Source organism: Rutilus rutilus, assembly GCF_951802725.1.
Source record: "Rutilus rutilus genome assembly, chromosome: 25".
NCBI lineage: Eukaryota > Metazoa > Chordata > Actinopteri > Cypriniformes > Leuciscidae > Rutilus > Rutilus rutilus.
In genome coordinates, this window is record NC_140229.1 from 22935833 (window position 1) to 22959609 (window position 23777).

General features: G+C 38.3%; 2 protein-coding genes across 3 annotated transcripts in view; one reads left to right on the forward strand and one right to left on the reverse strand.

Annotated features, from left to right (window-relative positions):
- Nucleotides 1–1727: 1727 nt before the first annotated feature.
- ppwd1 (peptidylprolyl isomerase domain and WD repeat containing 1) lies at nt 1728–8266 on the forward strand. Its single transcript, XM_084400399.1, has 11 exons — nt 1728–1952; nt 2220–2322; nt 2495–2598; nt 2693–2813; nt 4085–4532; nt 4620–4810; nt 6430–6619; nt 7172–7353; nt 7429–7510; nt 7597–7779; nt 8062–8266. The coding sequence occupies exons 1-11, from the start codon at nt 1838–1840 to the stop codon at nt 8203–8205; spliced, it is 1863 nt and encodes a 620-aa protein (XP_084256525.1). The 5' UTR covers nt 1728–1837; the 3' UTR covers nt 8206–8266.
- A 1743-nt stretch (nt 8267–10009) lies between these two features.
- trim23 (tripartite motif containing 23) overlaps nt 10010–23777 on the reverse strand; it is a 14952-nt gene continuing 1184 nt past the window's right edge. The window contains exons 2-12 of one of the 2 annotated variants that reach the window (XM_084400400.1): nt 17281–17413; nt 16423–16585; nt 16201–16322; nt 15667–15945; nt 14660–14842; nt 14369–14584; nt 14128–14262; nt 11165–11294; nt 10969–11079; nt 10705–10829; nt 10010–10310 (exon numbers count right to left, since the gene is read on the reverse strand). In XM_084400400.1, coding sequence (XP_084256526.1) covers nt 10131–10310; nt 10705–10829; nt 10969–11079; nt 11165–11294; nt 14128–14262; nt 14369–14584; nt 14660–14842; nt 15667–15945; nt 16201–16322; nt 16423–16585; nt 17281–17367 — 1731 coding nt within the window. In that variant the 5' untranslated portion in view covers nt 17368–17413 and the 3' untranslated portion in view covers nt 10010–10130. The remainder of the gene's footprint in view (nt 10311–10704; nt 10830–10968; nt 11080–11164; nt 11295–14127; nt 14263–14368; nt 14585–14659; nt 14843–15666; nt 15946–16200; nt 16323–16422; nt 16586–17280; nt 17414–23777) is intronic. The other variant, XM_084400401.1, reaches the window with a different exon arrangement.

Sequence of the window (23777 nt, forward strand, 5' to 3'; positions counted from 1 at the left end):
TTGCCGAGTATTTTCTCCTTAAAACTGCAGTGAACCAAAGACCGTCTCAAACATACATTCAATAAAAATGTTGAGGTAATACATTTAAATGTCTGTATAAATGCATTTACACAACTATCATTTAAGGTGTGTATGTATGTCAAGTATATTATGTTTCTGAATTCTGTAGTAAAAAAAAAATTCAATTCATGGTTGTGCGTGATTTATTAATAGAATAGTAGAAAAATATAATATATTAATAAATGTATTCATCTTTAAAAAAAATAAAACCCTGAACTTTCATGGTTTCCCCCAGAAAACTAAAAACATTCCAGTTGTTACAATAACATGGATATGTCTGGTCCTCTTTCTCACCTTGACTTGAGCTGGGTTTATTTCTTTCCTTCCTTTTGCCTTTCTGTTTTTTCCTCCCTTTCTCTTTTTTTGCACCTACATCCCTCCCTCCAACTGAATGATCTTCCACTCTATTACTGCTTGATTGTGATGGTGTAGAGTTGTGTAAATTGTACACACTGTCAGAAACATCTACACTTTTAAAACAAGAACTGAGTAAACCCATTTTCAAATGCTAATTACTCTGCAAAAAAAATGCCAGTAGAAAACTTTCAGTTAAGTAATGAATGTGCAGCAAGGTGTTCGATTGTGACGTCATGTTCTATGACGCGTTTCAGTGTTGTCACGTGTGGGCGGGGCTTCTGCGTAGACGCTGAACTCGTCGCATCGTGTTATTTGCTATTTTTTAACAGACTGTGGTTATTTGCTGCACTTTTTATGAGCAGAATAAATATTTATTCAGGAAATCATCAAACCGTGCTGTATATGAATAAAAAAATCAATGCATTTGTCATTCATATGGTAAGAATGGTCATTGGCATATTAGTGTCTTAAAAATAGTACAGTGGTGTTTTTATGCTTAATGATGAAGCTTAAAATTATTGTTACTCCATATGTATTATTCAAGAGATTTTTTTTTTTTTTATTAAAGCCAAAGGTATCACAAATATAAGTACATAAGTACAAATTACATACAACGTACTTTATTTCAAAGAAAGCAAAGCAGCACATATATACATATACATGGGTTTTAGCCTGCACATATAGGCCTACTCGAGGAAAAAAAGAAAAGAAAAACTTTAATGAAATAAATTAAAAAGGTTGAAACAAGTTTATTGTCTCAAGAGCTTTAAGATTCTCAGATGATGAAATGCTTTGTACTGTTGGACCTCTCTTCTAAAAACAATTAATAAGGGATTCTGATGAGATTTTAATTTACTACGGTGAATGAACGTGACAAAGTCGCTCACGCTCACCGGAAAGGCAAAGTCCGCAAAAAAAAAAAAAAAAACGTGCCGACAAGAAATGTATCTGGACTTGTTTCTGTTTGCAATAGCACTACTGTGCTGTAACCATAGACAGTATATAAACGGCTGTAACATGGTGTGTATAGCCGTGCTGGGCAACGCTGGTAAAATTAGGCTATCCTCTCGTTCACTGGTCCTCTGCCTGCTATCCGCTCACATGCTCTGATGAAAATAGCTTTGTAGGACTTTATTTTGATAATTGGTCAAAAAATAAAATGATGTTTTTAAAACCAGAAACGCACTTGCAAATGCATACAACAATATTAAATTAGTAAAAATCAAATAAAGAGACAGTTATTTAACAATATGTTTAGGCGTAGTAGTAACATTTTACAGTCTTTACAGTTAAAACCGGCCTTTGAGGGCAGCCGTGATGCCGAAGACTCTCCCCTCCTGTAGACGGCAGTGTGTGAGAGGAGAGACGTTTAGTACGTTAAAACCACCATCGAGGAAGAAATATAAACTTTAATTTGAAGATGGCGTCGGACGTGAGCCGTGATGGTTCTGAAAATAAACGCAAACTAGAGGAAGATGAAGGCGAATGGGTCGGTCCTCTGCCCAACGAGGCAACACAGACAAAAAAGAAAAAAGGTACGTTAAAATTGAACTTCTTTTACAAAACACGGAAGCGTCTATTACCGTCCCTAACCCTAGTGAGCTGCCCACACAGAGTCCTAGACAGCATTTTTGGCCATTAAAGTCGCCTGTATCATGTCTAGATTAAGTTTTGAGATACAAACTATGCTAGACAGCCGCTTCTATAACAGCTTGTATGTCTTGTGTTTTCATAGCAGCCAAATGGTTTCATTTGACAGTTTTGAGATGTTTTATTAATGGAGCATATGTCTTCTTCTGCAGTGCTTGAGTTTGAAAGATTGTACCTGGACAATTTACCCTCCGCCGCCATGTATGAAAGAAGTTACATGCATAGAGATGTTATAACACACATTGTTTGCTCCAAGTAAGTTTTCTCCAACTTGCCACCTCTAGTACATCAATAATACATTCAGAAACACTGGCACTGGTCAAGCTGGCATCTTTATTGCTGAGTCCTGGAGCTTACATGTAAATCAACACTCAAGTGCATTTATTTGACTCCAGATATACTGATTATCATTTTGATACCATTCTAGAACAGATTTTATCATAACAGCAAGTCAAGATGGGCATGTGAAATTCTGGAAGAAGAAGGAGGATGAGGGAGTGGAGTTTGTCAAGCACTTCCGCAGCCACTTGGGTAGGTGTCTGTTACTACATACCTTACGTCTTTCGTGAGTTTCTCCTTCAGAAACTGTGTAAATAACCTGTCTGTGTTTGTCTCTGGTGCGTAGGTGTGATCGAGAGTATCTCCGTCAGTGCGGAGGGTGCGCTTTTCTGCTCTGTGGGCGATGATCAGGCCATGAAAGTGTTTGATGTCGTCAACTTCGACATGATCAACATGCTCAAACTCGGGTAAACTCGTGTGTGTGTGTGTGTGTGTGTGTGTGTGTGTGTGTGTGTGTGTTTAACACTCTGGTATTCCTCATTTAGTCAAGTCACCTTTATTTGTATAGCAATTTATACAATACAGATTGTTTCAAAGCAGCTTTACAGTGATAACAGGAAACCGATTCAATGATGCAAACAGTCCATTTCGGCTGAACAGCAGCTCTAAAAGAAAATAGCGTCACTGTTCAGCTGAAGATATTTCAGTGTTGATTCAGTTCCGTTGTAAAGATCATCAATTATGAAATTAGTTAATTTCATCTATAAAGCAGCTCTGTCGAAAACCGTGATGTCGTCATCCTGCTCAGTTCAGTTCTCATACGAGAAGGTGTCAGTACAGTCAGATCAGTGATATTGCTGAATATTAAGAGTCCTCAACTAAGCCAGCTAGTGGCAACAGTGGCAAGGAACTCAAACTACATCATGTGACGGGATGGAGAGAAAAAAACTTTGGCACACACTTGTTATCCTTGCCAATAAATACAAAAAAAACCTGAAGATTGGTGATTAAAAAAAAGAAGAAATTAATTTACTCTTTTGTTTTTTATGTATTTTATGTTTATTCTTTAATATGTTGTATTTCATGGTATTAGACAATATTCACATCTAAATTTTGCAGTATTTGATATAGAAATAAAAAATTGCTTAATTTAGATGTGAACATTGTCTAGTACCATGTTTATATAGTTATTTGAAGAAATATTTCATATTAACCTTATTATTTTCAAATAATACAGTTTAAAAATATGGCTAAGGTGTTTAAATCCAATGTATCAGAGGAGGATTGGTGTCATTTAGTGGAAGAAATAAAGTACCGTAAATAATTTGTGTGTGTTTTATATATGTTTTTTATATATATATATATATATATATATATATATATATATATATATATATATATATATATATATATATATATATATATATATATATATATATATATATATATACACACACACACACACTTCATTACTGATTTGTAAATTGTGTCCTAAAAATTGCTCTGTATAATTTGTATTTCTCATTAATTTCCAAATCTCACAAGTGACTTTTTTTTAAGACTATTATTCTTTTAGAATCATGACCACCATTTTTGTGTGTGTATTTATAGCAAGTTCTACAAAAAAATCATATCATTCCAATGAAGTAAAAAATTCTAAACGTAATTTTTGTATTTCAGTTTAAATTGACCAAAGACCACCAGAGAGTTAAGAGATTTTTATTTACTTATTTTTCAGCTTCCATCCAGGCCAGTGCGAGTGGATCTATAATCCGGGCGATGCCATCTCCACCGTAGCCTGCTCTGAGAAATCCACCGGGAAGATTTTTGTATACGACGGGCGTGGAAGTAACCAACCCCTGCACAAGTTTGAAAAGATGCACAACGCTCCACTGTCTCAGATCCGCCTGAACCCAAAATATCGCGTCATAGTGTCGGCTGATAAAGCGGGAATGTTGGAATACTGGACGGGCCTTCCGAGCGATTTCAAATTCCCACGGCAGGTGGAGTGGGAGTTCAAGACTGACACGGACTTGTACGAGTTTGCCAAAAGCAGAACGTATCCCACCAGCCTGATGTTCTCTCAAGACGGCAAGAAAATGGCCACCATCGCCGTTGACCGCAAAGTGAGGATTTTCCGTTTCCTCACTGGGAAGCTGATGAGAGTCTTTGACGAATCGTTAACCGTAAGTTACTGTTTGATAATTATAATAATTATATAATCACAGATTTCAAGGGTTAACAAAGAGTGTGTGGTGTCTGTGCGATGGCAGATGTTCACGGAGCTCCAGCAGATGAGGCAGCAGTTGCCCGATATGGAGTTTGGCCGCAGAATGGCGGTGGAGCGAGAGCTGGAGAAGGTGGACGGCATCCGACTGACCAACGTCATCTTCGATGAGACCGGACACTTTGTGCTCTACGGCACCATGCTGGGCATTAAAGTCATAAACGTGGAGACTAACAGGTAGAGAATACACCGCACACTATCAAATGCACTTCTTCTATGATGAGCATATTTGCCATTTCTGAATCAAAATTAATTTAAGGGCACAACTTTTCAGATATCATGAAGACGTCCTTCAAAAGAAAAGTTTAAGTAGTTTGGCATTAGTATAATTATCATCAGTTTTAAAATATTTTAGCATATAGAAATGATATCGTAGCGAGGACTCCTGCTAGATTCTAATCTCTTAAAATATCAGCTTGACTTAATTATATGGCAAAGTTAATTCAAATTGTGAATTGTCATGTTGTGCAACTCTTCAAAACCTGAATGATATTTATGAATAAATAATTTAATATTTGTAAAGTATTTTTATGTTAAAACATTTTAAAGCTTTTTTGAAAATATAATATTAAATCAGGATTGTTCAACACTTTTTTTTTTTTTTTTTTTTTTTTGCAGCAATGCAATAGAAGAACCTTTTTTTTCTTAGTGTAAAGAACATTTAAAATAATATAAAGAACCTTATGTGCAATGGAAAGGTTCCATGGATAAGTAGGATTGGGCATTGTTTCGATTCAAATATGGTAAAAAAATGAAGTCAAACATTTAGATATCAGATAATATATTTATTGTCTTTTTGCAAATCATTTGTTGCAGCTGAATACTGTGAAGAATAATTAGCAGCCTAAAGAACAACTAACTAATAAACTAGACTAACTAATATTGTTAAAGACCAGTATACAGTCAGTAATACAATAAGCACAAGCAAGCAAATTAGCAATAGCACAAATACAACTGAACAAAGCTCAGAAATTAAAATCAAATCTAAAATAACACTGCATAGTTTTCTTTTTATAAATGAAATCTAGATTAATCCTTATTAAAGTAAAAAAAAGAATTTCAGTCAAGATCAATGAGTGACTCTTTTTCATTTGTTGTTTGATTACCGTTAATTACACAGAGTGCAGCAGGAATATTAGGCTGCTGTCACTTTAAGACCTAATACACAGATCCAATATACTGTTACGCATACATTTGAACAGTTTACGTTCATTTTAGACATAAACCGACTGTGTGTATATTTTGTGTATATTTGTCCGTTCAAGCGCAAGAAGCAAAAGAGAACTCGATTCAGTATCCCACACTATATGAGAGGCGGCTTATTGTGCGTGCGCTCCGGATGTGCCCAGCACAGGAAACAGTGCATGAGTGCCAGATTCAGTTCTCTTGAATGGTTTAAAACCACCTTACAATGTGCACTCAGCAATCGATAATTTTATTAAGTATACGATTTCAGAATTGGAATTTATTTTCGATTCCCAACCCTAACAATAAGATCCTTTTTAATTTTGTAGAGTTTTTAGAATGTTATTAATAATTTGGCTTGCTTATTTTCAACTACATAAAAAAAAAAAAAATTATAGTCTTGGATGCTCCTATTTATCATTGACCAAAATATCTTGCTTCATTCTGAAACTTGTCACATTACAGAAGCATAATGGGTTGTTAAGATTTCATGTGAAATACATTTTTGAAAACTTAAGCTAAGATTACAGCATTGGCCTAAATCAAATCAATAAATGAGCCATTCTGAAAGTCTTTTTATCCTGTGTCTATGAACTGTTTTCTCTGTCAAGGTGTGTGCGGATCCTGGGCAAACTGGAGAACATTCGTGTGGCGCAGTTGAGTCTGTTTCAGGGAGTGGCCAAGACCATGCATGCGGCACCAACCATTGAGATGAAGGCCTCCGACAATCCAGCGCTGCAGAGCTCCAACCCAGACCCCACCATCTTCTGCACCGCCTTCAAGAAGAACCGCTTCTACATGGTGCCAAAACCCATAGCATTTACAACGCTATCCTGAAGCTTGTATTATTATACTATAATCATTTATTTTTAGGTTACTGTAGTGATTTCTGTATAGGGGTTTCCACCAAGTTAACCCTGGTTCTTTCTAAACCCCGGGTAAACTGAATCCTGGGTTATCTTGTGCTGCGTTCACGTCATGTTGTAATTGACCTTTCGCAAAGACCCGCCCCTTTAGTTACTAAACCCTGGGTTAGCATCCTCATTTGCATATTTGTGTCAGTGTCATTGATTGGACGAACGCAGCGCCTACTTGCGTATTTACGTAAAGGCATCCTCGGATTATATATTCTGACTGTACTATCAAGTTTATCCTGGATGGACTTTCAGACTATAAGGTTAAGAATTAAACGGTCTATGCTTCACTCCAACTGATGTTTTCCATCACCATTTGACATTTAGGGGTTTAGAACGATGATAACCCGCGGTTAAGCGCAGTGTGAAAAGCCCTTTCCATTGGTGTCCAGAAGAATCTGGCACTAGACTCTTAATACTGTATTTTGTTTTTGAACAGTTTACAAAGAGAGAGCCTGAGGACACCAAGAGTGCCGATTCTGACCGTGATGTCTTTAATGAGAAGCCGTCTAAAGAGGAAGTGATGGCAGCCACACAGGCGGAAGGGCCCAAAAGAGTGTCAGACAGCGCCATCATTCACACCACAATGGGCGACATTCACATCAAACTCTTTCCTGTGGAGTACGTGTTTGTGTCATTTGACAGCAGTTTGGTCTGAGACGGCAGTGTGTTAAATTATTTATTTTTTCTTCTCAGGTGCCCCAAAACAGTGGAGAACTTCTGCGTCCACAGCAGGAACAGTTATTACAACGGCCACATATTCCATCGTGTCATCAAGGTATGAGCACCCGTCGAGTGTTTAGATGTGTGCCTAAGGATTTGTGGATGCGAGCTGAACAAGTGGCTTCTCGTGTGTGTGTGCAGGGCTTCATGATCCAGACCGGAGACCCGACGGGCACAGGGATGGGTGGAGAAAGCATCTGGGGTGGAGAGTTTGAGGACGAGTTTCATGCCACACTGAGGCACGACAGACCCTACACCCTCAGCATGGCCAACGCAGGCCCGGGGACCAATGGGTCGCAGTTTTTCATCACTGTCGTCCCAACTGTAAGACCATCAGATTCGTTTTTTATATATTATACATTATTATTTATTATTATTATACATTATTTATAACCCATTTTTGGGTTGTTTGGGTTATCTTTTTTTTTTTTAATGAAACCAAGATTTCGGATACATTTCCCAACCCTAATTATTCAATTACGTCGATGTAGTCATAAACGTCACACTGCTGTCACTACTTGAATGTCATGTCAGTTACAAGTCATTTCATTTTGAGCTGCTAGTTATTAATTCAATGAATTGTTTTCTCATTCTGTCTTCAATTAGCCCTGGCTGGATAACAAGCACACAGTCTTTGGGAGGACCACTAAAGGTATGGAGGTGGTCCAGCGGATCTCCAACTTAAAAGTCAACCCCAAAACCGACAAGCCGTATGAAGACATCAGCATCATAAACATCACTGTCAAATAGATGTGCGGTCTCACCTCTACTCTTCTGATTTTGTAAAATAAAGTACCCTTTTTTAATAATACTAATTTTCATTAGTGATGCATCATTCAGCTTTGTTTTTAATAGCGTAACATTATGAATGGTTATACAAAAAGCTGTGGTCAAATCAACAACAAATGTGGGTGAGCAGTGTGCTTCTTGAGAGGCTTCACAACTCACATTAACAGTAACTTCAGATCCTCCTGCAATAGGGGACAGGGAAAGTCTTCACACATGCTTTTTATCTAAGTACAGTTATTTAACGTTACATGGCAATGAGGATCAATGTTTCGAAACAAAGGACGGTTCCTAAACCAAACTAATGCAGATAATGTCAAGTAATGGAGCGTTTACATACGGCCACAGTTGCGTTATGCATGAAGTCTATCAATGAATGGAAATGTAATGTTTTTGCTTTTAAGATGCTAAGAAATACTTGTTCCAACAAATCAAGATATAGCCAGATATTAATAAGCAGTGGACTGATGAACTGGAAGCAGGTTTATACTTTTTTTTTTTTTTTTTTTTTTTCATGACAACTACAATTCTCCTTTAAAATATAAATAATCAGTAACATTGTTTTTTGCCACAAACACATCCATCTCTTCATACATGGTGAAAATCCACCTACACCCATGCATCAGTCATAAGACCACAAAGGACATTTCAATAAATATTTACAGGCTCATTTAAAGCCCCGAAAAACTCACAACAGCCATTAAAAAAAGCTGGAGATGCTAAGAATAATGGTATGCCTTTAGGTGAATCTCACAACAACAACAATAAAAGCATGTGTGGGTCACATTTTACCTCCAAAATCAAAATGTTAATTTTGCATAACGAAAAAACAGATTTCTACCATTCAGAATTTTTAACATTGACATTTTCAAAACAATTAAGCACATTATACTGTTTAAATCCCAGCGATTATTTTAATATTTATTTTAATAAATATCCATAAAGGCAATACTACCATGTCTAAAACAATTTCACATTATATTACAGTAATGAGAATATAAAGGTAGAATGTGCTTGATTGCAATGAATGCTATAATGCAAGAACTCAATGTTCCTAGAATAAGTTTAATTTTAGAAATTAATGCGAAATAAAATGTATATATTAAAGGGAAGCATGACCCATACATGTTGTTGACATGTTTTGTGAAATTCACCCAATTACTTGCATGTAACGTTTGATCAATGGCAATGGATTTGATCACATGACCTGTCTTATGATTTCAGTAACTATGGTTAATCTGACACAACAGGCACTTCACATTGCAGTAACCATGAATCTGGTGATGGAGCCTCGTTTCATCCTCATCTAAGGGGCTTTACCTACGATTAAAACATTTAATAGATCTATATAAACCTTGTGCTGTTTGCACACATGATCCTACAGGGATTTTATAAGGGTGTCTGTACAAAAATGACCAGTATATTTTGCTCAAGCACATCTAGAAATTTCTCCAGGCATTAGTTACTGTTAGGCGAATGAGCAAACTGACCTTGAAGAGACAAGCATCATAAACCAGATGTTAATTTCTATGTTTTAACAGAAGGGACAGTAAGTTTAGTTAGTCATGTTCGTTAACTTCTGAAAGGAATAGTTCATGTTAATCAACTTTATGGACAGCATCTGCAAATATATTTTTGTTTACAACACAATTTCAACTCTCTTGAAATTATGTTTGGTGATAACCAGCAGGATGTTGCCTTGTATTTAACCTGGAGTCCTATATGAGCTCCATTTATGAACACCATTGAACCACAAGCGCACACAGCAGCAAGTCTACTAATGTATGATGGTATGACATGGGTAAAACATGAGCAGGGTGAACTGTGCAAATTACACGGACAGGCTTGAGTTGTAAGTCACAAGTCTATTGAGAGTGGGTTAGCGTCCTTCAGGCCACATCCAGAACTCCTGCGGCCACCAGCTGGCGTGAGAGCCAGTCCAGGCCCTCGTGAAGCCCCATGCCACTGCGGGCGTCACAGCCCTGGATGTGCCAGCTGCGCCCGCAGCACAGTTTGTGTAAGCTCAGGAGCTCCGTCATCTCCTCCACGGACACCGCGCCGGGGACGTCCTGCAGAGACACACGTCAAAGAGTCTTGGTCAAGAGTTCACAGCGGAGGAGTAGAGAATCTCCAATAAAACAAGCGATATCAAAGCATTGTTTTTGCACGTTGTCATTGAAAAAACAAGCGATTTTCTCAGCCTTTTCTTCAAAATGTTTTTAAATGTTCAGATTCATACAATAAAATATTCCGGGGGCCGTGACATTTTTGTGAAAATTATCAAAAACACTGGCATTAGCTGGCGACTTTTTTTCAAACTCTAGCAGGGTTAAAGCCTATAAAGTGTAACCCACAATACAAAAGTGCATTTATTAATTGTAACTACAAAAATAATAAAAAAAATTTTAAATAATGTCATGTTCAAAAAAATAACCAGAACATACATTTGTTCACATCTCTCACCTGTTTGTTGGCGAAGATGAGCAGCAGAGCATCTCTGAGCTCTTTCTCGGTCAGCAGTTTGGCCAGTTCACTGTGAGACTCCATCAGCCGGTCTCGGTGACAGCTGTCAATCACAAACACCACCGCTGGGAGACAGAACAAATGACCAGCTTCAGTCATACACACTCATTAATGAGCAAGAAATGTGATTGTGTGAATTTCATTATGAAAAAAGCCACAGTGAAGTGAATTATTAACTCCAGAAGCAGCAACTCTGCGTGTTACCTTGTGTGTTCAGATAGTAGTGTTTCCAGAGTGGGCGGAGTTTATGCTTGCCACCCACATCCCAAATGGTGAATTTCAGGTTTTTGTATTCAACAGTTTCAACATTAAAACCTAAAACAGAAATAGAATATTTTATTATCTAAACACCGTTGCATGCTTGCATTTCTGTACGTGTATTTCCATTGCACAAGGATACCTATGGTCGGTATGGGCTGCATAAACTCATCTTGCTTCAGTTTGAAGAGAATAGTAGTTTTGCCAGCTCCATCTAAGCCCAAAGTCACAACCCGGATCTCCATCTTTGGACCAATGTGCACACGGTTGTCCTGGAAAAAAAGACAGACTGTTTAATACGGATATCAAACACATCATCACTAGACAAAACTCAGCTCAAGTACAGCAGTTCCTTCCTTAGCATGCTAATAACACAACCAGACAAGACAAAGTTAGCTCATGCTGTAAAATGTCATAAAATCATATATCAGTCAGGGTTTTCCATCCAACTATTTTTGATGCACATTTTGAAAATAAAGTTAATGCATATAAACTCTCAGAATCAATTAACACAGAAATGTGATGCACTATATGCAGATAATCTTGAGTTTTGTGTTTGTTGAATAGCTCACTTCAAAATGAAAGTTCTGGCACACAAAAGAAGATATTTTGAAGAAAGTCAATAACAAAACAGTCGATGGACCCCATTGACTTTCTATACTAGGAAAAAAAAATACTATGGAAAGTCAATGGGGTCCATCAACTGTTTTGTTATTGACTTTTGTGTTCAGCAGAAGAAAGCAATTCATTTAGATTTGGAACAACTTGAGGGTGAGTAAATGATGACAGAATCTTCATTTTGAAGTGAACTATCCCTTTAAGACAGTGGTCTTCACTATTTTTTTCATGAGAGCCACACTGATAGGACAAAGTCAGTAGGAGAGCCATTTTTACCGCAAAGTATCAGAAGTTACATCCAGTCATAAATACCATGTCTGCTTATCAATATGTCATCCCTGAACATACAATAGGCCTATGCAATGCCATAAATACAAAAGGGCGGGCGAAAAAAGCATTCTTTATGATTTACCAGTCAAATTTGTAACTGAGACAAGATGATTTCCCTTAATGACAAAAAAAGCAGGATTTACAGAATATTTTCATCCCAGAATGACCTTAAGTCAGGGGCGTAGTTTGTGGGGGGTTGGGGGGGAGATAACCCCCCCCCCCCAATATTTAAATCTATGCATTACAACGCCCCACATATTTATACGATCACAATATCAGGAGGCATACCCAAACTTCAACCCCCCCAATGTTCAAACCAAATCTACGCCCTTGCCTTAAGTTATTTTTTTCTACATTCGCCCCTCCTGTAGCTATCTAACCATCCAAGAGCACATTCGCGTTAAGAGCTGGAAAGACACCCATAACTGCCAACTCCGCAGAGACTGGATATGTTTACGCACAACTTTTGTTTAAATCGGAATGAATTCATTCTGATTGATGAATCTGAATGTATTGTAGTTTACATGAACACTAAACATGTGATCAGGTTGATGTGTGATTTGATGTGATGTTTATGTCACAAGCTTCAAATAGGAATTCATTTTTTGACATGCCGCACAAATATACAAAGTTTCCTGCTGTTTGCGCTTAATAACTATTCTCCTACATTGGTTCTTTAATTGTTTTAAACAGCAGATTTGAATATTTATCCATTTCTGGTCATAATTTGGAGACTTTAAACATATGAACGAACCGCTGTGCCATGCTGCTTATATTCATCACGCAGTAAAAATGCCCAAAACCAGTCGTCTGTGGATGAGATTCTGGGACGTTTCCTCGCTCCACTTCACAGAAGCAGTGAAAGGAGAATTATAGAATGATGGGACACTCATATGACACTTTATTCAACAGGAAGAACAGCTCGTTCCGCTCGACACGCGTCGTCCTTTCAGTTTCGGTTTTCAATCTGATCAAGTGTTTACATGTTCTCTCTTTTGGATTAGAAAAGGAATAAACCACGACCATTTGTGCAGGTAAAACACCATGGTATTATGCATTAGGCCCAATAAGAGGTCTGACCTTGGCACAGAATTCTTCCAACAAATCCTTAACATTCGTACGGAATTATGAAGTTTAAACTCTAGCCATATAATTTTGCACGCAGACAATGGGCATTAGCGGCCGTTTAAGCCCCCATAAGCCAAAGATAAACATCGAACACTGCATTACAATGTTTGATCTATGTGCAGTACACTGCTGAAGGCATCTGTTTGTTTGACGAAAGGGACGGTCACACTACACTACACTACACTGACTGCCATTCATATGCATGCAAATGCAAGAGACTGGATATGCAAACTCATGGAAAGTTTGCCGTGCACCAAAGTTCAAGTTTGGTGAACTCTGATTTGAGAATGAATGTTTACTCCCATATGGAGTGGAGATGTGTGACCAATAGAAGATCGATACATCACGGCGTGACCTCTTAAATTAACTCAAAGATCACAAACTTTGTGTTTATTTGTACGTGTTAAATGTTAAAGGGTTAGTTCACCCCAAAAATGTCTGTCATTAATAACTCACCAACATTCGTCATGTCGTCATTGACCTTCCACGTCATTCTCCTACGCTGTTGACGTCGTGTAAACCGCGTCGCACGTCCTGGTTCTACGTCAGAACACCACCTCACTCACGTGAACAGCGTTGGCCAATAGTGAAGCGGCGTTCTGACGTGGATCCAGAAGCGCTGCACTGTTTACACAACGTCAACAGCGCAGAAGAATGATGTGGAAGAGAAGAGATTGTTGAATAAAGTCGCTATTTTTAGGTGGTTTTGTGCACAAAAGTATTCTCGTCGCTTCATAACATTAAAGTTAAACGACTGTAGTCACATGGACTATTTTAAAGATGTCTTTTTGACCTTTCTGGGCCTTGAATGTGGTTGTTGCATTGCGGCCTATGGAGGGGTCAGAAAGCTCTCGGATTTCATCAAAAAGATCTTAATTTGTGTTCTGAAGCTGAACGGCGGTCTTACGGGTTTGGAAAGACATGAGGGTGAGCAATTAATAACATAAATGTCATTTTGGGGTGAATTAACCCTGTCATCTCTCATCCGTCGCTGTGTCCATACTGTGCAAACAAGGCGATGTAAAGTACCTTCGTGAAGGTCACAGGGATGCCTGCATCCAGCTGAATGTGGTCGGCCAGCTCTGTAAACTGCTGCTGCTGTTTCTGCAGTGTCTCTAGTAGTCGGTTGATCTCCTGTTTCGACAAAACCACCCTGCAATCATCCTAAAAAGACAACAAACCAACTGAAATTCCTGACCTGCTTCAGATCCAGCTGAGTGTGTGACGTGACGGAGTGTGTGTGTGTGTGTGACATGACGGACATGTGTACCTGCTGCAGTGTTTTCTCGCAGTGCAGGCAGGCAGTGGACACCTGTGACAGCAGGATGGTCATGTCCTCCTGCTGCTGTCGAAGCCAGATCAGCCTCTCTCGCACGTGCGCGTCCACCACGCTCAGGGCCATCTCCTCTTGACGACACAGGGTCTCGTGTAGGTCGGCAAAGTAGGCACGTACGCAAGACCGGGCGCTCTCCGCTGTTCCTGGAACCTGAGCAGAAATCAAGAATCTTACACAGATGCAAATGCTTTAGGCGATTACAATCACTCAAAAACACGCTCATACATGTTCAGTGTGGGCCATGCCCATGCTGTCCTCCACGATCTGCTCTCCTCCTTCAATCTGCTGCACAATGCCCACTAGTTTCCTGGAGTACTCCGACACTTCCTCTGTGAACGTACGGATGCAGTGTGCCATATCCAGGATGGAGCCTCGAATCTGGTTGGCTTCACCCTCTAGTACAGCATGCTGGTAAAACATTTTCATGAAAAGAGATCAGGGAACAAGTGACTGAAATCCATGCTTTGTTTGATGGATGCATTAACATTTTTGCTATACATTATTTGTTGCAGTCTTGCAGATCTCCCATTCTGCAGTTTCTAATGAACTTAATCATGACAGCAAATTGATTTGATTCTATATTTATTAATTTTGTATTTGATAAGTAATCTGAGAATAATTCAATTTGATTCAATACAGTGAACAGCAAATCAATTACATAACTCGTAATGAATCTTAGGCAAGTAAAAAAAAAAAAAAAAAAAACTACATGCAATTTTAAATATAAAAAAGTTCAGCTTTTATTTTAATTTTAGGTAAAGTTTAGTGATTAAAAAAAAGAAATTGTCATTTTTATTAGTTTTTTTATTTTATTTCAATTTGAGTTATTTTAGTACTTCAAATGTTCCCTTGGCAAGTACATGAAATAATTTTCTGTACATTTTATTTTCATTTTAGTTAATGTTTATTTTATTTTAAGTAACATGTTTTCAATGGTTTTATTTTATTTTATTTATTGATAATAACCCTGCTTCAGACTTTTTATTGCACCAGAAGCAACAGCAAAACAAATTATTAATTATTTTAAAGTGAAATATTAAGATATTTCTTGAATATTTCAATTCAGTTGCATCCCAATGACTTTTAAACAATGCATCTAAAAAAACAAGCATTGTTGTAACATACAAATGTACAAGAATCGATATGGGATTGAAAGAGAATCAATCCAAGACAAATTCTATGCCTAAAGATTAACAAGTGGTTTTGAACTGAGTTGCATTGTATTTCTGCACCTTATGCCCTTGGTGCTTTCCGTACTCCTTGCACACGCAGCACATGAGCGGCCCAGGCTGGCAGCCGTCTTCCAGGCACACGAACTCGATGGCGTGCACCTGGTGCTGCGGGCAGAGCATCTTCTCATGGGGCTTGTCTGCCAGGGGCACACGCCGGTGCTTGGCCAGTGTCCGGGTGGAGTGTGTGAGCTGGGAGCACTCGGCACACAGGTGCGTGGCACACACCGTGCAGTACATGGAAGCAGTGTGAGTCTCATCCTCATCACAGCGGATTACACACTAATGGAGAAATGGCAAAAATTCACAATAAAATCACTGTATCACACAGCCTAATTTATTGCTTTGATAAAAATGAGTCAGCAGCAATATAAAAGTGTTCAATAAAATGATACAAATATTCTTAAGACAAAAAATATGATATATTTAACAGTAATAATCATCAAACTAAAGAATAATCATAATTATTATATTAATTATTATTATTTATTGTTAATATAAATACATATTTTAAAACTGAAATCGCATATTTCGAACCTCGCCCATCTCCCGAAGTGAATCCTCTGACATGCCTGACTGATTGGATGCCCCATTCTGTAGCCGTTCAAGCAATTCTAGCAGGGCAAAGTTCTTCTTCAGGCCCCACACACCCGAGTCTCCTGCAGAGCACAGTGAGAAAATGCTTCTTTCTATTACAGAAAGTCTAAATATAGAATTATACTGTTATTATGAAGAACAGAACGGCAACGTTAAGCTCACCCAGCTCAGTGACCTGTCTGTCGAAGGGGCAGCGGACTGCCCTGCCGTGGAGAGGCAGACGGGTCAGGCAGTCGTGACACACCGTGTGTCCGCACAGCAGCAGCCGCGGGACCTTGTCCCCCTGTAGAGAAAACACATCCTCGCACACACCACACTCCAACACCTTCACAATCACATGCATACACATGATTTAAATTTGTGATTGACAAATGTTAGCATTTATACACACACACATTCGTATATATATATATATATATATATATATATATATATATATATATATATATATATATATATATATATATATATATATATACACACACACACACACACACACTGAATATGTGTGTGTATAATTTAATGTTTAATTTAATCTAATTTTTAGAAGCAGTAATTACTACATTATATGTCAATTAAGTCAAATATTATCATGCATAGACATTGTATGTATTTATAAGAATAAACTTTGAGTACAATCCATGTAAATATACATAACTATATCTCCATAATTTCTCAAATTACCCTATAATTTGAGTATTTTGAGGCACAGTGCCCTTTCTAGTGTTCTGACCGGTTGGTCATTTATCTAGCCAGCTACTACTGCTGTCATAACAGTATATTTATCAATATAACACCCTATTTCATAACGACTTGTTTTTACATGAGCTTTTACATGAGTGTGCAACAGCGTTTTTAATATAAAAACCGCAGTGACAGTTTTGAATGATGCTATCATTAGCGTGCTAACGCCCTGCAGAATCTCACTGAACTCCACCGGGACCAAAAAAAAAATCCCTCTCATGATTTTTATAAGCTAAACATCTAGTGTAGTAGTTATTTATGTCATGTATATCGTACCTTCACCGCATTTGAAGTGTTTCCGCGGCCGTGTCGTGCACACGGCTCCATCGACGCCTGTTTATTTACACCGACAGCAGCGGCCATCCTCGGACTGAACCATCTGATGACACGTCGATGTGATCATGACATACTGCTTTTGGACAAGTACAAGTTACTATAAAAATATATATAGGAAAAACTAATTTGTTCATCTAGTCCTATTATAATAAAAAAGGTATCAGATATGCTGTATGTCTGAATAAAAATCCCATTCTGGTCACAAAGGCACCCCTCTATGACAATGGATTAGTCCGTCAGCTGTTTCCGTCGACGAAGTTCAGGAAATGTATTACAATTTAAAGCCTAATTAGTGATTACTATATAATATACACTTTTAAAAAAATCTACCTATTTAAAGTTAAATCAAATTGGCCGTATAAGTAATTTCTATTTAAATTATGTTTAAAAATGTAATTAAAAATTGTTGAATCTTGAAGGCCTAACATAAAAAAGTTGAAATTGCTTAAATTATTTTGATGAGTTAGCATAAAGTAAAAACATGTTGTCATGACATAACTTATAGATCTTTTTTTTTTTTTTTACATGATCCTCTTGAGAGGGATGCAAAATACAAAATTGTCGTTATTTTCATAAGACTACAAAATTAAATAAATGTTTCCAATATTGAAATCCTGACTGGCCTTTACTAAAGCAGAAGGAAATAGCAATATTATCAAACTTGAAAAAATTTGAATTATTAGTGAATGTCACTGAACTGAGTAAATGTTAATATACAAAAAATATATATATAAACAAAATCAATAATCCAGTCCCTTTCAGATCTGCCATGGCTGTTCTTGAAGAGACTGATGTTGCTACAAACGACAGCGAGGAGTGTTAAGTGTTCCTCTTCAGATGGGTCAGAAGATTCAGAGTGGGATGATGATCAGGATAGTGCTGAATCAGACTGTCCTCAGTCAGTAAACCCTTTAGACGTTTTGACTGCTGTGTTTCTTTGTTCTGACAGTTTTCTTCAGCAGGAAATGATCATGAAAATGTCCATGTGTCAGTTTGCAGTTCCTCTGCTGCTTCCAAACAATGCTAACAATCAGATCACGCTTATGCTTTGGGCAATGGGAGATATTGTGAAAAAATACAGACCACACTCCCTGTCGGATCCAAGTGGATTTGTGGAAGAAAGGATTGTTCTCTAAGACCTACCGTTAGTGTCTTTTGTGAGACTTGACAGGTGCAACATTTCTAAATCTGAAATCCAAAATGCTCAGAAATTCACAGCAATACACTGATACCTTTGTGCACTTCAACATGGATTGTGGAAACATCAACAAGAAAATATCAAATGGATTCTTTGTGATTCTTTGTGAGGCTTCTGTTGCATTCGTGAATGAGCCGATACAGCGATCACACCCATCAGATATCACTACATCTCCCCTTCCCCAAACAATGAACTTGGTGAATCCAAGAATGTTACTGTTCTGGCATAATAAAAATACTCTAACCATTTTAACCAATACTATGCTATACTTCTATAACATAAAATAAAATTATTGCTTTAATAAATATTCTTTATCATAACATTTTGTCTTGCTTTCTTTCCCTTTACAATACTATTCCTCATTTTTATTGCAAATATATATATACAGTATATCACTTTTTTTTTGTTCACCCCTTTTGTTTTCTAAGGTCAGGGTGGACTACCTGAGCACTCCTGGCACAGTGAGAGGATTATTCTGCCTCTGTGATCACCGGCCATGAACTAAAGGTTCATTCGTCTTGGTGGAACATATAAACGTCCCGACCTTGTGTAAGTAAGGCATGACAGATTGCGGACTTGGAGCTGGTTGAGGAACTGTTGCTGTTTGACAGTCAGGTACATGATCATCCTCACATAAGTATGGCAAATCAGTCCAGAATCTGACAGTAAGTTTTTGGAGTTAATATTTAGTTCATTTTTAGTCCATCTCCTACCCTGAAGTCCATTTTGCAGAGATGGACTAAAAATGAACTCCCAAAACTTACTGTCAGATTCTGGAAGATGAATTCTTCAAACAGTGGTACAAGAGGATGTGGTGCTGGTCCTTCAAGAGTCACTCTCAATCTGTCTGTCTATAAAGCCTATAAAAAACAGTCTTTATGTATTTCACAACACTTCAGCTTGTGATTCTTATTAAGAGGGGGTACATTTTTAGGATTCTACCCAACCTAAGTCTCTGAGACCCTGACACCTTGCTCTTCTGGAGACTCCAGGTTGGTTGCAGTTCTGGAAAATGGTGGTGCTGGAGACTAAAGGGTTCCTGATGGTTTCACAATTAATTCTTCACCTTAATTCTTAATTATTTTGCCGTTAACATGCGTATTTTCTTCTCCACCTGTTTTTGTCTGACCCAGCTGACCCAATGAGCATTTCACTGTCCAACGGTCATGCCTCAACTGCCATTTATAGTATTGCATTAGTGTTGCATCCTTCTCATGGGCATTTAATAATTTTTGACTTTTCAGTCTTAGTTAAATCGCTTTTTTGGCTTGTTTCATCTGTAAAAGAAAACGTGCCTAATAATTCTGCACACCTGAATTAAACGCGTTTTTCATTTCCAGCCTTCAAGAACAATTATATCTCACTTATAAATGATTAAATACAAAATTGATAGTAGTTATTAAGATTAATATGGTTTGGAATTGGCAAATTGTGCCTGGGAATAAAAAATTATCAGAAAATCAACGTGCCTAATAATTCTGCACACACTGTACACAAACAGTTACAACTCTCATTTCACGAGTTCACACTTACAAATAATCAGATCAGAGTAAAGTATTATGCGTATTTGGCGTGCTGTCCGAGGGGAGGGCTCCGAACTCGGAATCTGGCCCGAACCCAGAATACTCCCCCAAAAATTAGTTACAACAAAGCTATAAATAAAAGTAAAAACGATACAAAAGTTTGAGGCTGATGTGCGCTGGCTGCCTACTCCTCACAGCTGTATGTTTCTAATCGAGCTGCTGTATTCCCGCATGGTGCGCGACCATGAATGGTTTTGTTTACGTTGACCATCCCGCGGTCTTTCACTATTTTTGTATTGGGTGCCGTGCCTGGAAAAGCCACGGACGGTGTGTGGCTGAGAGAAGGGAGCAGGAGAATTCTCCGCCAAGGAGAATTGGTGGGCCAATGCTCATCTTCTTGCGCTTGAATCAAAGACCCGAAGAAGAGGAGGTGAGAGATGAAATCCTTGCAGGATTATGCACATCTGAAGTTTTAGTGGGCGAGCAAAGATAGCAGTTTAGAAGATTTTAGACTGTCTGGGAAGGTGGACGAGATCAGAAATATTCTATCGATTTTTCCTTGTGCAGTGAGGCCTGGAAATGAACTGTATTCAAGTTAATGCCCAGAATTCAATGGATGAGGCTGAACCCATGGTTTTAACCTGTGTAATTGGAATCCTGAGCTCAGCAGAAACTGTGCGTGGCTGAGAGATCATTTATTAAACGTTTGAAAATTTTCTTATTTTCTGTTTTTTTTTCCATTGGTTTCTCGAAGTGATAACATGCGCTTACATGATGAGAAGACGAAAACGTTTTAGAACCTGTGTATATTCACCTGACACATCGGTTTGATATTGTAATCATTGTTTGATGTTGAATGATCATCAAACAGCAAAGTACAATCTTGATTTAGATGACTGTTTGTTCCTGTTGCTGGTTCGAGTGGCACACGCGTATTCATTTAGTGAAATTCAAAAGAGACTAACTTATGGTGAAAGACAAAGCTTTGCATAAAATTGTGCACCTTGAATTAATTTATTTGTTTTCAACAATCACTTAAAGCAGGGGTGCCCAATCCTGCTCCTGCCGATCGACTGTCCTGCACAGTTCATCTCCAACCATAATCAAACACACCTGAAGCAACCAATTAAGGTCTTCAGGATCACTTGAAAATTAAAGGCAGGTGTGTTTGATTAGGGTTGGAATTGAACTGTGCAGGACAGTTGATCGGCAGGAGCAGGATTGGGCACCCCTACCGTTTTTTGAAATAGGGCTTTTTCACCTTCTTTCCCACATTTAGATAGGTGGGCAAATGCATTTTTGTCTCAGTGCATGCGTTGTTTTAGTTTGACAGGGTCGGCGCTAGCTTAGCTTAGCACAATGAATGGAATCCTTTGTTGCCAGCTAGCATGGCCTGAGTAAAAGTAAAAAAAAAAAAAAACACCTAATTACTTCTTGTGGCCTGCTTATTCACAACGAGTACAAATAGCGATGCAGATTAACACTAGACGATTTCCTAGGCAGATATTGACTTGGGGACTATATTAGGGGGAAGCACAGGCAAAGCACTGCTGCTTAGGCGAAGCACTGCTACTTGGGCGCAGAGATATCACGCAACACATGAAATGTGAGTATGTGGTATAATATGTGAATGTGAATACAGGTATAATATGGGTCAATCTATACATGCGTCATGTTTAAAATAATCACTTTCTCTGTGGAAAGTTGTCCATTTGGTCCATTCGGCGTGTGGCTTTTTTTCCAGTTCACTTTATCAAACCGGGAAAAAAAAATAGAGTAAAAGTTACTGCAGGATGAATCAACGCCGTGAAATCCTCGGTAGCTGTGACACAACTGCGGGCACGCTCATCTTGATCTGACACGTTGAGCCTGGTCATCGATGGCAGACACTTGTCCCACTCGCCACAGCACAGACACTATTTCAATCGGGATAGATTGGCATATTCCCCCACATTCACACCACCAGTTCGTGTTGGCTCTCATCCTCATGTCCTCAGGCTGTTGAGCGATCGCAACCTCCTCCTCCTGTCATTCTATTTCCAAAGCACGCAGCTCATCTTCTGAAAACTCAGGTGTGGTTCTGGCTTTGGCTCTTGACTGTCTGAGAAGTCACCCTCTTCGTCTCTCACAAAATTAGCCATGTTCATTGCCATTCATGTACTGTAGGAAAAATAGCCAGCTACTATTCACGCCGGTATGTTGACGGAAGTCGTGGGATTTCATGTTGAAGTGAAGATAATGGGTAGACGCTCAGTCTAGGTGCTAATTCTGGGTTTATCACCAGGTTCACTCAGGAGTGTCGGCCAGAACACCACTTCAGGCCAAATATTCCAGAGTATGAAATGACGAGCCGAGAGATAGTTCTTATTATTCTGTTTATTCTTTCCTCTTTCTTGTGTCAGTAATTTTCAGTGTGTAATTTAAGTGTGGTTTCTATACAGAGAGAAACAAAATACAAATGAATAAAGGAAACATATGCATACACATAATTTCTCCTTAAGCACTAATATACATTACAATATAAATAAACAATAGTCAGAATATGACTATATATATCTTAAACTCTAAAATGTAGGCAGAGAAAGATTCAAACACTTACAGTCGGCATGAAATCAAAATGGACCCTATTTACTTTGTTAGCGCATATTACTAGTCTTGTGGTGAACAATTAATCCGTGCAAGTTAAAACACGGAAAAAATTTTTTTGGCTTCGTAATCTTTAATCAAAATCTGAAAATGCCCCTCCCCTCTGCCTTGGAGGACCTTCTCTGATGACGTAGGTTTGACCATAGATATCATATAAAGGCTAGATGTCTCGTCCGCGCTGCTGGCCAATGGAGCTCGACATCCGCACACGGCGGCCATCTTAAGACAGGGTGCTCGCTCACTCATAACATGGTCCATGTACTTTTAAATAACCATAACTTGCTCAATTTTCTACCGATTTTCAAATGGTTTGGTTTGTTATAAACGTCAGAGATGTAGCTATTATACTGCATACATATGAATAATTATGTTCAAAATGTTTAAGCATTCAGAATTATAGCCACGTTAATAACGTTTGTAAGAAACCAAACCGTTTGTAAATCCGTCCAGATTTCAGCGAGATAAGAGGATTTGTGTGCGTGCTGCTCACTCACCTTAATTCACAGAGCCCTGTCCTAAGATGGCCGCCGGTGATGCCGGAAGTGACTCCGCCTTAAGACATCTAGCCTTTATATGATATCTATGGGTTTGACGGCTTGGTTTGGGCAGAGCCGTTAAATATGAGAGTTGCGACACGCTTTGATCTCGCCGCCACGCGGTCACGTGGTTCATGTAGCTCTGCATAGTTCCAAACAAATCCGCGTTGCCTATGATTTTAAGCGGGGCAGACAGCAGCAGGTATATTTGCAGCAATTATCGGTAAATATTGACGCATAATGTACATTGCTTATTACGGTGGCACTTAAATGACTTACATACAATATCATTTATTTTCTGGAGAGTAGCAGAAACACAGCATTAATACGTTTTTGTGTTTAATTTTGGAAGGAAATTGGGTGCTCCCATAGCGTATAATACATTTACACCAACAACAACCATTTGCAGCAGATTTCTGTAATGATGGAGAGACGGCATTATCGTTAGCAGTGTGGTCAGTTGAAATTAAACTGGAGAAATGGTTAATGAGTGGAATAACTATGTTAAAGGGATTCATTTCAGTATACATTTAC

Excerpts from the sequence above, each read along its gene's own strand:
- ppwd1 (XM_084400399.1), top strand. The coding sequence starts at position 1,838 with ATGGCGTCGGACGTGAGCCGTGATGGTTCTGAAAATAAACGCAAACTA. Across the intron at positions 1,953-2,219 it reads ACAGACAAAAAAGAAAAAAG|TGCTTGAGTTTGAAAGATTG; the intron begins GTACGTTAAAAT and ends CTTCTTCTGCAG. Across the intron at positions 2,814-4,084 it reads ATCAACATGCTCAAACTCGG|CTTCCATCCAGGCCAGTGCG; the intron begins GTAAACTCGTGT and ends CTTATTTTTCAG.